Source organism: Megachile rotundata, chromosome 15 (assembly GCF_050947335.1).
Source record: "Megachile rotundata isolate GNS110a chromosome 15, iyMegRotu1, whole genome shotgun sequence".
Classification (NCBI taxonomy): domain Eukaryota; kingdom Metazoa; phylum Arthropoda; class Insecta; order Hymenoptera; family Megachilidae; genus Megachile; species Megachile rotundata.
Genome location: NC_134997.1, coordinates 12,130,222 through 12,143,003, shown reverse-complemented (window position 1 = coordinate 12,143,003; position 12,782 = coordinate 12,130,222). Strand labels below are relative to the sequence as shown.

General features: G+C 31.7%; 2 protein-coding genes across 7 annotated transcripts; both read left to right on the top strand.

The window, feature by feature from the left end:
* The first annotated feature begins 80 nt into the window (after nt 1-80).
* On the top strand, nt 81-3,159 carry LOC100876617 (TBC1 domain family member 19). 4 transcript variants are annotated; one of them, XM_003703620.3, is made up of 11 exons: nt 81-331; nt 534-656; nt 786-990; nt 1,067-1,154; nt 1,219-1,279; nt 1,341-1,571; nt 1,644-1,718; nt 1,771-2,005; nt 2,076-2,277; nt 2,344-2,530; nt 2,590-3,150. In XM_003703620.3, exons 1-11 carry the CDS (start codon nt 218-220, stop codon nt 2,656-2,658), a joined length of 1,590 nt encoding a protein of 529 aa, XP_003703668.2. In that variant the 5' UTR covers nt 81-217; the 3' UTR covers nt 2,659-3,150. The 4 variants fall into 4 exon arrangements, 3 of the variants coding, with proteins under 3 accessions (XP_003703668.2, XP_076396280.1, XP_012141355.2); XR_013040612.1 differs by having other exon boundaries at nt 162-331; nt 1,771-2,000; nt 2,941-3,057; XM_076540165.1 differs by lacking the exon at nt 2,344-2,530 and having other exon boundaries at nt 162-331; nt 1,771-2,000; nt 2,941-3,159.
* A 296-nt stretch (nt 3,160-3,455) lies between these two features.
* On the top strand, nt 3,456-12,684 carry pod1 (coronin). 3 transcript variants are annotated; one of them, XM_012285981.2, is made up of 19 exons: nt 3,456-3,615; nt 3,926-4,137; nt 4,226-4,374; nt 4,480-4,666; nt 4,744-5,041; nt 5,114-5,369; nt 5,473-5,625; nt 6,543-6,911; nt 7,179-7,803; nt 7,873-7,986; nt 8,059-8,229; nt 8,295-8,733; nt 8,823-8,961; nt 9,042-9,248; nt 9,315-9,450; nt 9,533-9,669; nt 9,786-9,875; nt 9,954-9,999; nt 12,040-12,684. In XM_012285981.2, the coding sequence occupies exons 2-18, from the start codon at nt 3,978-3,980 to the stop codon at nt 9,960-9,962; spliced, it is 3,639 nt and encodes a 1,212-aa protein (XP_012141371.1). In that variant the 5' UTR covers nt 3,456-3,615; nt 3,926-3,977; the 3' UTR covers nt 9,963-9,999; nt 12,040-12,684. The 3 variants fall into 3 exon arrangements, with proteins under 3 accessions (XP_012141371.1, XP_003703669.1, XP_012141372.1); XM_003703621.3 differs by lacking the exon at nt 12,040-12,684 and having other exon boundaries at nt 9,954-11,147; XM_012285982.2 differs by lacking the exons at nt 6,543-6,911; nt 12,040-12,684 and having other exon boundaries at nt 9,954-11,147.
* The last annotated feature ends 98 nt before the right edge of the window (nt 12,685-12,782 follow it).

The following is a 12,782-nucleotide window of genomic DNA, read 5'->3' as shown; positions in this document are numbered from 1 at the left end:
TAGGCTGCAAAACATATAATTCGTAAAAGTTTTTCGGAGCGCAAACGAAGATTACAATATTAGGTTTAAATGCTGTAATAAGTTTAAATATCTGTCGCGCAACCGGAAATGCTCCATCTCCGCGACTGCGGGAAAGAATTTATTTACAAATGGCGACTATTTTTTAGAATTGGCTGTAAAATGCTTTGAACTAACTAGAAAGTTTTAAAACAATACGATGGCTGGCAATATAGAGGAAGTTCACGAATCACAATTAAAAAAATCTGCAGAAAAGTTAACAGAGGAAATACAAAACATGGTTAATTATAAAAACCTTTATAGTGAAATTCAGGCAAGTGCAAAGTGGTTTCTGAATTTTAAACAAAGTTTTTATTTTGAACAAAAATGGCGTAATTAATATTAAGCCATAATGAGATAAGTAGAAGAATTATGTAAAATTGTTAAGATTTACATTCATTATTTTGGAAACCAATAATATAGGGTGTTCACAAAATAAAGAACACGATTAATAAATTATTTTTGCACTTCTTTAGAAACTCGTCGCCTCAACAGCAGTAAAACGAGAAGATTTCAAAAATACATTGATAGACGCGTTAAAAAATAATAGTTTGGAAACGGAAATAAGGAATACGGTATTTCATTGGGCAAGATCACAGGTTCGTAATTTGAGTAGGCACTATAGCACGTGGCGATATATAAGAATACTGTAATACGCTGATTTTTTAAAATGGAATAATTAAATAATAAAATTCATTTATTAATTTTGAATAAAATATTTTGTTCAGGGTTCTTTAATTACATCCGTACCATCTACTGAGGAAGTTGATTTGAGTTACCTGAAAAAAGCTCAAATACAATGGGAGCGCAGAATACAAAAATCATTAAATTCGACGTGCAACGAATTAAACGTACCTTTAGCGCGTATAAGACCCAGCATTGATCGAGACGAACTTACTGAAAAATGGAACGAATTAAGCACTTACGATATCGGTAATTTCTTGCAATGTAGTGGTGGAATAAAATTTAAAAACCTATAAATATTAAAAGATGCATATACAATTTTCAGATTTGTCTCAATATAGACCTCTTTATGCGCCAAAAGACTTTTTGGATGTTCTACTTGCTATAAGGAATCCGTCTTTCAAGAAACAACCGTATAAAAAATTATTTATAATTTTTTTTTATTAACATTAACAATAAATATTAATAATGTTACAGAGACGAATTGAATTGGGAATTCAGTCACATACAAATCCGTGTGAAAACGCTTACTCAATTGGTACAAACTTTTCTTTTATAGGAGACGGTCAAAAATTATTATTAATTTCTTTATTTAACAGAGACGGCTATATGTAGAACTGGCTAGTGGAATGCCATTGTTGGGAGTCAATCCTGATATGCCAAGTTCGGAAAATTTTGCAAATCTAGAGGAGGAGAGAATCCATCTCGGTGAGAAAGTATTAAAAACCAATCATGCTCCGATCGCGCAAGAATTTTTGAAACGTGGAGCGCCTAGAGGTCTCCGAGGACGTCTTTGGTCTCTCGTTTTGGGAACTGTAGTAAAAGAGAACGTAATGATTTATTTACTTATATTATTTTCTCCCTCATTCAAATGATATTTGATTTCCCTCGTATCTTCTTAGGACGTGGAATATTACGAGGAATTAAAGAACATGGTGCTGCAATATGACATCGTTATAGATAAATTAATAATAAAGGTATTAAGACACTATGAAATTTCTTTCAATATATTCTCACTTTTTCTTTTAGGATGTACAATTAACGGCACGAAACGATGATCAATATTTTGTATTCGAAGACGTCTTATATAAAACAATGTTATGCTTCTCTCGCGACTCAGAAGTATTAGCGCCAGTTACGACTGACAAAAGTGCAGGCGGCCAAGTAATTCATGCGGTATTGCAAGGGAAACCAGCTACGTTGGAAAATACGCTCGTATTTCCACCAAGTGGTGTAATTCCATTTCACGGTTTTACCATGTATGGTACTGTCAAATATTCTTGCACATCGATTAATTTGACATAACAAATATAATACGATGGAAATATTTATAGCTACCCCGTTCTGTTATCTATACGACGATTCTTGCGCGACATATTACACATTTCGTGCTTTTTATTTGAGATATTGGTTTCGATTGCATACCGTATCCAGTCACGAACAAGGTATCGTAGCATTGTGTTTGCTTTTCGAACGATTGTTGCAATGCCACGAACCTCAGCTCTGGTTTCATTTCAGAAACATTCATATACAACCGTAAGTTTTATTTTTTATCTTTTCAATCTTGTGATTAATTAAATTATAGAATTTTAACCCTTGCAGAGTCAAAGTTGTTTTTAAGTGGATTATGAGAGGTTTCAGTGGACATTTGCCACCCGAACAATTGTTGTACCTTTGGGACTTAATTTTGGGTTATGATTCTTTAGAAATTATCTCACTACTCGCAGTTACTATACTAAGCTTCCGAAAAGAAAATTTATTGCAAGTTAATAATCAACAAAGCGTGGAGGTAACATTTTATTCTTTAGAAACATCATTTGTTGTCTTGTACATATTGTATATTTTCAGGCGGTCTTAGCAGATTTATCTTCCCTAAAAATTATACCGCTATTACAATTGGCTCTGTTAAGAGAGTAAATTTTTCAATTTTATAAAACAAGATTTACCACGTGGTTCTGCAATGTAATTAAATACCTTTGAAGTTTAAATTCAAAAGGCTGGTATTGTTCGGTTTATGGTTGTTCTGACTGAATCCACTTTTTAGTGAATCGTTTTATGATTCATAGATTGCAGTGAAAGTCTCAAATGCAATTTGTGAAAGTGGTAAAAGATGTTTGATTTAAAAATGATATACAATTAGTAACATTATAAACATTTCAAACGCTAAATTAATCACAGTTTTTTACGCATATAACTAAGAAGGAAGACCAACTTGCAGCTGATTTCGGAACGCAACCATACATGTACAGGGTGTTTTAAAAACACGAATGTACAATGTTCGCTGGAAAACATTATCCAATAAAAATATTCTACAACAGCTATAATCATCTTTATAAATAGCAAAATTTGTAATCATGTTTGTATTTTATAATCAAGTACAATGGTTCTTTTGAAAATAAATAAATCTAAAGATATAATTTAAAATAAATTTTTTTTATTGCACCATACGTTTTAGATTTAACATATGCTATCTTTTATTTTTGAATATTAACACTTTATTAAAATTATTCAATGTTGTACAGAATCTAGAAATTGTTATTTTTTAATTGTTTGTAGTATCACAAGAAGTGACAAATAAAGTAAATGTTTAAGATTTTACGTTACTAAACTTTTAGGCTGAGCTTGACTTTTTTTATTTTATATTATAGCAGAATTTCTTATCTCTTTGAAACACGTTGTATGATGCAACCTATGATCGACAGAGATAGAAAAGCTTCTTGGAGGGGGACTTTCCTGTTTCCGCCTGTCAGCCGTCGAGATCAGAGACGCCTACTTGCCATCCTCGTTGTGTTTATAGTAGATAGCTGTCTGTTCAATCTAATTGTATACTAATATTTTCTGCAAAGCGTGCAAAGCCACGCCATAAAGCGACCCGTAAGTTAATCAATCGGTCCTTCTAATTTTTCTTTTGTAAAAAATTGTATCGAGTTGTCATTGTTATTCCTTGCGAAGGTAGAACGATTAAGGGTGGGGTGGTTCTCACCCCCCCAAATTATTAGTCATACACAGCTTTGAGCTAGTGTCGAAATCTTCCGGTAGCGTTATATTCTTTATCTAGTTAATAACTTACGTTATCACCGAAATTTTATTAACAATTGCAAATTAATTGAATATATTTTAATTTACATTTTGATTGTTAAAAATGTTGTGAATAGTGAAAATGAAAAATACATTGTTTTGTTAGATTACATGATTTAAAAAGAAGCCAATTTAGAAGCTGTATCACTGACATCAGAATGGCTTGGCGTTTTAAAGCGTCCAAATATAAAAATGCAGCTCCCATTGTTCCTAAACCAGAGGCCTGTATCCGAGACATTTCAGTTGGTTCATATCAGACTTATGGCAATAACATAGCAGCATCTGCTGCATTTATGGCATTTAATGTAGACCATAATGGTATATTTCTGTCTTAATATATGTGTATATATATATATATGTCATATATTTGTGATCACATCTTTTACTTTTCATATATTTTTATTAGGTTCTAGTCTTGCAGTATTACCGTTAGAAGATTACGGTAGAAAAAGTAAAACTATGCCATTACTGCATGCTCATGCGGATACAGTCACAGACATGGACTTTTCTCCCTTTCATGATGGATTATTAGCTACTGGCTCACAAGATTGTCTTGTAAATCACAATTATTTTACTAACTACAAACTGTCTAAGAATGCTTGATACCTATGTATCTTTTGATTCATTTTTTTTTGTTAATTATAATGTTTATTATTATAGGTCAAATTATGGCATATTCCAGAAAGTGGTTTAGAAGAATCATTATGTAATCCTGAATGTACATTTTCCCATCGTCAAAGAAGAGTGGAAGTAGTATGTTGGCATCCTTCAGCTGAACATCTCCTTACAACAGTATCATATACAAACCTATCCTTGTGGGATGTGATTTCGCAACAAGAATTATTTTGTAATTGATATAACATATCTTCTTCTAAATGATATATTTGTTGATAACATTTACAATTTTATTTCTCTGTATTATAGCTAACAATGAACATGCAGATGTTATCCAGTCTCTAAGTTGGAAACAAGATGGTGTGCTTTTAGCAACATCTTGCAAAGATAAACAAGTGAGAATTATAGATCCTCGAGCTCCCACTTGTATTGTTAATTCTTGTTCAAGCCATCAAAGCATTAAAGACTCCAGAATTGTTTGGTTAAATAACAGTGATAAGATACTTACAACAGGATTTGATGCAGCAAGATTGCGGCAGATTTACATTAGGGATTTGAGGCACTTAAATGAACCTGTGAAAACATTGGAATTAGATTGCAGCACAGGGTAAAAATCACTTAACAAAGTATTTATTATGGTCATTGTATCATAACTATAATTGTAAATTGTATTTCATAGAATTTTAATGCCTCTCTTTGATCCTGATACAAATATGCTTTTCCTGGCTGGAAAAGGAGACACTACTATTATGTATATGGAAGTTATGGACAAGGATCCGTTTTTAGTGGAAGGGATTCGGCATAGCGGAGAACAAACAAAGGGTGTATGTCTGGTACCGAAACGGGCATTAAATGTCATGCAAGCAGAAGTTAATAGATTACTGCAACTTACTTCCAACATGGTGATACCTATTATGTATCAAGTACCAAGAAAGGTAAGCATATAATAATACAAAATGCCGTTTATAACATACTGTACATATTCATTTATTCAGTTACTTGCTATTATTCCAAATAAAAATGTAATATTTATTATAGACATACAGAGATTTCCACGCAGATATATACCCTGATACAGTAGGTTATATTGCCCAAAATAATGCAGCAGCATGGATTAAAGGGCATAATATGCCGGTTCCTAAAATATCATTAGATCCTGCTAAAAGGAATAAAGGAGAAGAACCCATCACTGTAAGTAAATGGTTCTATAGTTGTTTGCCTTTTTGTGCTTTACAACTCACATTACATAATAGTATTTATAAGAACCCAAACTGTATTATGATAAAATTTTATTTTTTAAATATGAATTTGCGTCTTTTGTAATTGCATGCTTATCACCATCATTATTTCATTTCATTATTTTTGGTATTCACTTTTTTGTCTCAATATAAGTTTCCATATATTTTAAATATGCTGTGTGATGTTGTACCATATATTTATAATTAGTTTTTATTAGAAATTAATTTCAAACAATACGTTTAAAGATTTATTTATGTTTTCTCGCATATTGCTGGCTGTGTGATATTGTGTACATAAAAAAGTAATATAGAAGTAGAACATTATTTAAACATCTCATTTATTTGAGTTTCATGCATTTTGCAACAATTGTTTTGATTGATAAATTTTATTTTCTAGTATTTCATTTCGTTTCTTTTTTTTTATGTTTTGTGTATATTTTTTCACGTTTCAGATATCCAATGTATGTTTTATAGTTTATACATTAGCACCATTCAAAGCGTTATTCCTGGCACGTGTAATTTAAATGGCAATTGATGTTCTGTAGCTTATTCTGTCAGCGTAAGTAATTTAAAGTACGAAATGCGATACATAGCTATTTTTATGTTCCTAGGCAAGCGCTTTGATACTTTTTTTGTACATATTTTTGGAGTTCTTATGATTATGTAAAAATAAGTTTTCGATAGTGTAGTTGCATTGTTTCATTAGATTTCTTCAAGTGTAAACGTGAAAATAATGCGTACGTACAAGTATAAAACCTGTAGAAATTATAAAGCATCGATTTAATTACGTGAAAAAGATTTTTGAGAGTGAAATTTGGGCTTCATAGTTTAGTTTAAATTGCGTCATTAAGGAGTTTACCGTACCTTTAGGTACACAAGGGAAATTTAACAACGCTTAAAGAGAACGAACGAGAGATTAAGGTGGAACAAAAACAGCAAAAACCTATATCCATTGCTACACCAAAGAATTACACGAAGGCTCAAGAAGTCAACGAAAAAGAATCAGTATCTGAAAACGACTTCGAGAAGATAGACGAACCGAAGAAGATAGATGTTGAAGAAGACAAGAATAAAGTTCAAAATGGAGGACAAACAATTCCACCGAAGCCTCTACCAAGAACGTCAAGAACCAATAGTATTTCCGAGGATGAACCAAAGCCAGTTGCGCGTCCTCGTACTTCACCAAACGTGGGCTCTGTAGTTACATCCGTAAATCCTAATGCGGTTGGGGGATATAAGGTTGTAATCTGATTATCAAAAAATAATAGCGTTATTAAAAAAAATGTTCTACTTCTGTATGCGTGATGATATTGTGTGCAGCAATATTCCATTTTACATATTTCAATCATAATTGTATATATCATTATAGATAGTAAATCAACCATTATAATTTAAAGCAGGATTTCCCAAAATGTTACGGGAAGTGCACACTTTGGGAATCTCTGTTTTATAAAAAATTAAATTTTATTCAGTAAAGCTAAAGTTTAATTTCTCTCTTGCTTTTAGCCTCGGTTGGGACCAAAACCGTTTCAAGCAAAATCTGGAAGCCAGGACTTTTCATTCGATAAAATCTTTTCTGTCCCCATTGCGCCGAACTCTGACACTAACGGCTATCAAAATGATTTGAACAATCAAATTGAAAATAACACAGAACCTGAAAAATCACCGTCTTTCAACAATGATCGTATTAAAGAAGCGGAGAATGGAAAGAGCGATTCCAGTTCATTGGAGGAGGATGCAAATTCCAGCGACTCCGGTTACAAACCAAAGACGCCGAGCACGGCAGAGAGACGTAAAGTCTTTGAGATAAAAGTTAAAGACGAATCTCCAGAAAATGAAGAGCTTGGTAATTTCGAGCGGGGTAATGCGAACAGAAATTCTATTGCTGAAAGACGACGACTTTACGAAAGCCGTTCTGTATCTGTGACCGATGGAAATTTGGCGGAAAAAGCGATGGGATCGCCAACCATGTTGAGACGCAGAGACTCGTTCAAAACAAAGAGTGAGGTGATTAAAGAAGACGAGGTGAAAAAAGTAATCTCTATGCTGCGCCAACAAAGTATGGATCCACGTTTAGAAAAAGTAGATAACACTGTAACACCGACGCCTAAAAGAACATCGACTGTGTTTGGTAAGAAATATTTATAGAAAATATTTTTAAACTAAAAAGTATATTAACAATATTCTTTATTGCATACAGGTAGAGTATCAAAATTTCGACACTTGAAAGGAACACCTGGTCATAAATCTACGCATATTGAAAATATACGGAATATCAGTCGACAAATATCTGGAGAATGTGACGGATTTCATGGTAATATATGCGTTGTATAGTATGTGTACGAGTACTGAATTTAATTGGCTCATTTCATTAACATAATTGCAGCTAATCCTGATCGTGTCGCTGTACCATTAAGTGGACCGGGTGGTAAAATAGCAGTATTGGAATTGAAAAAGACTGGAAGACTACCAGACGGTGTAATGCCAGCATTAGTGCACGGTGCGACTGTCATGGATTTCCAATGGAATCCATTCGATAATCAACGATTAGCTGTTGGTAAGTAAGCGAATTTATATGACATTAATGCTACATACTAAATTTATATTATACTCAATCAATAGCATGCGACGACGGAATGATTCGATTATGGGAAATACCAGAATCTGGATTATCAGAACCAACGAATGAACCAAAGCACATTATAAAAGCTCACACGGATAAAATATATCTAATTAAATTCCATCCCTTGGCATCGGATGTTCTGGCATCAGCCTCTTATGATATGACCGTAAAAATCTGGGACCTAACGCTTTTGTCATCCTGCGAATTGGTAGTCCCAAAAATAACGTTGACAGGACACACTGATCAAATATTCAGTCTAGCATGGTCACCTTGTGGCCAGTATCTGGCGAGTACATGTAAAGATGGAAAATTACGAATTTATAAACCAAGATCCAGTGATGTACCAATAAAGTCAGGAAAAGGACCCGTTGGTACGAGAGGTGCACGAGTTATTTGGGCATTGAAGGGTCAATTTCTCGTTGTAATGGGTTTCGACAAGTATGTGAAATTGAATAATAGTTGTGTTTCTTAATTATTACCCACGTATTAAAGACAGAGTGTAAAACTCATTTCATTTATGTTCTTAGAGTTTCAGAGAGACAGATATACGTATTTAAAACGGACAATCTTAATAACCCTTTAACTACAGTTGGGTTAGATGTGTCACCTGCAATTTTGATGCCTTATTACGACGAAGATAGTTCAACTTTATTTTTAACAGGGCGTGTAAGATGTTTTTTACATCAGATATTTAAGATGGAATAAATGAAAGTTGCTTCGTGTTTTTATAAAAAATATATTTTCAGGGTGACTCAACGATATATGCTTTCGAGGTAACAGAAGAACCACCATACTGTTGCCCACTCAGTCACCACCGATGTAGCAGTTTACATCAAGGTTTATCATTTCTTCCCAAAAACAAATGCGACGTTGCTAGTGTAGAATTCGCATCAGCTTTAAGATTAACTAATAATACGATTGAACCTTTGAGTTTTACAGTCCCACGTATAAAGGTATGCCTGGTGCAGTTATGCATACGTGTATGTACATACAAAAAAAATTAACGATATTTATTTTAGAGTGAACTTTTCCAAGACGATCTATTTCCACCGACAAAAGTTACATGGAAGCCAACTATGACCGCCACCGAATGGTTTAGTGGTGCAAATAAGCAAGCATATAGAATAAGCCTAAAACCACCTGGCATGGATAACTGTAAGAATCGTATTGTCATCTGAAAAAAAATTATTGATCGATTCATTTGTTCAGACGTTTATTGTTTATGTATCATTTATAGTAACTGAAAATCAGGGCCAAGGGGTTGTTACCGCACCCGTTGCAGCGAAACAACAATCTACAGCTCCATATTCTGGATCCGCGCCACCTTTCAGCAGACTTGGATGGAATTCTGATGTAAAAGCTAAACAAGAAGAGGTGAGTAGATATTGCAACGTAATTTAGTATGAATTCTCTGTATATAAAAACTGTGGTAAAGGTATTTGTTTAAGTTTTTAAGAATGTATTATTTAATGTGTGAACGTGTATGCTAGATCCAGAAAACTATGAGTAACTTTGTGGGAGATGTAATACAATGCTCCTTGGAACAGGATCACATGGAAGGTGTAGAAGAGCACGAATGGGTGGGTAATGTTGTATTATTGCGAATAATGTAATTTGTACATAAAGATATAAAATAATTGTTGTTATTTCAATTACAGGATGAGTGAAAATTGAGCAGCATTAGTAGGTCATTTAAATAAACTGGTAAGATAAAATAAATTTAAATGTAGTTGTTCAAAACGTAACTTATTTTTAAGTTAAAGGCCACATCATAAGCGAAAATATTTCGATATTAATGTGTACGTGGTAAAAGATATTTATAATTGAAATAATACTTCCAAAAATGTTTAATTCAAAAACGCTAACAATATACGTGTAATTTTTTAAATTGTGGGTAATTTTTTTACATAGATGTAATCAGTCGCATTATCGTACCAAATTAAATCTGAAAATGTAGCAAAGAGTGAATACCGAAACCTTTAAATTTCATAACAAAATTCTTATAATGTTCTTGTAAAAAAAGATATGATTGCAGATATCATCGTAAATGATTTTTATTAGCTGCCATCTTATGACTTACTTGGTGTTGATATTAATTATGTAGAATAATTATTGTAAGAACTGTAGTAGAGATTTAGATTTACAAATATTCTCAAACTATCAGAATTTGACAATAGTTTTGATTACACTAAGTAACTTTGAAATTATTCGTGCTATTTAAATATGTTTCTAATACTGAATGAACACCAATTTCTTCAACAACTTTATCTCCTTATTTTTAAGGTATACCATTCATAATTAGAAAATATGAGGTTGTTTATTAGAAATGGGCACTGTTTGAATATGTGTGTTTACAATTTTTTGTACTAGTTTCCTTTCATTTTTTTGATTTAAAAAAAAAAGACGAATTTAATAGTTGTTAATATTGCTCAACAAGCATTGCTCTTTTCTATTGCAGTGACAGTATCTATAATCTACAAATATTAGTCTCGACAAAATATGTGATTTTTACAACACGTATCTATTGAAACCACATAACATTCTTTATTTAACAGAGCATTATCAATGATAATCTCAGCGTATACATCATTGTAATGTAATCATCATACGTGTGATATTAGTAAACGATACCTTTTTCACGAATCAAGAATAGAAATTTTTACGATTCATTATAATATTTACACGCACATGTTATCTGGGACGAATGATAAATGAAAATTACATGCATTAAATTGTACGGCGAAGTATACAGATCATAACTTATCACATGTTCAACGCTTTTCAGAAACCTAAATGATAATGCAACGATTGTCTCAAGTGTAGTGAATAAATCAATTTTCATACTTTTCCAATTGCGCCAAAATATTTGTAGAAACGAACAGCTAAAGACCCATTGATTATACTATAAATGTAAAACAAGTTTCTTAATTCATGTGTCATTGAAACGTTAAAGTGTAAATTCCACGTTCATCAGTGACTAAGAAAGGAATGATTGTTTAGAAACAAGAGAAGCATTTCAGATTACATATAGAAAGCTGTAACATAGAATAAATTTATACTTTCAGTAATCTAATAGAAGTTAAGATTAATATCATAGAAATGGTTTACTATTTTATATAATAATTTATTGTTTTTATAAAATATATTCATTTACAATTTTATATAAATATAATCTCTCGTTAGATAGAACATTTTTGAATGCAGTAAAATATTGTTCGTAATAATAGTTTTTGTAATAACTCAGAATATGCTGAGGTTCCTATTTGTGTGATTAACCACAATTTTATACGACCACAAATCCTTTCACTTTAGTATAAAACATATAATAAATAAACATGGAATTTACATTTTAATCTGTAAATCACGCACACTTTATACTTTTATATTTAAATGTCGATTAATTAATCATATGTAAAAATGAATCTTATGGTGCTATCACTCTTTTGACAGATCCTAATTCCCCATAGTTACTGATGAAAGTACATTATGTATGATTATTGCTCAGTTTACTCAACAAGTTAAAGTAACATTCCACTTTTCTATCTTGCTATGTCACGAACATAAGATCTTATCCTACAAGAGATTAAGGAGGTGCCAAAAATTTCATACGATAATTAAAGAATAAAATGGAGATGTTCATAAATTAAACTTTTTTATACAATGGGCTTAACATCTAAAAGCTTTACACTTATAAAGCTATATATTTTTCTCAATATTGATCACAGTTTTTTTATGATGTTTTAGAAATATAAGGTTTCTAATAGAACAGAAGTAATGACAAAACTTTTATACATATACATCAGGAGTAAAGAACTGAAACAAAGAGGAACAAGGTAATACTTCGCTATAAAAAGAAAATATTACTGCCATTTAATCGTCCGTACTATGAGTCACATTTGTATGTCTAAATAATCATCCGTCGGATATTTTACAACTGAGAAACATCATTGTTGCATATGCTATTCGTCTTTGCTTATGAGAAGATTGTATATTTCTGTAGTTTCCCACAACTTTCGCAATAATACTATCAAAAATTATAGATTGAAAAAGATTCGTTTATTCTATTAATCTCTTATTAAAGTACATGATAGTAAGATTGGTTAAATATCCAAAAGTTTATTTTAAAATAAAAAAAAAATTAATTTTAAAACATAATACTCCAAAACATTAAAGCAATAGATTTCTAATTATTTTCATAATGTATAATTAATGTATAATTAACAAAATTTATTCATAAGAATTACTTTAATTGCAACAAGAAGTTTCTTAGTGTTCAATATTGCACTATGACTGATTGCTAAATAACTTTATCATGTAGTAATAAACCTTTGTATCGCCCTTATACCTTTTACATGTATTTCACTTATAAATCTTTTTATCAAAGACATATTCAGTGTAGTTGTATAATTTTTCCCATAATTTATGCTTACTTCATACTTATAATTTTATTTATAGTTTATCATATATTATAAATTATTATATATATA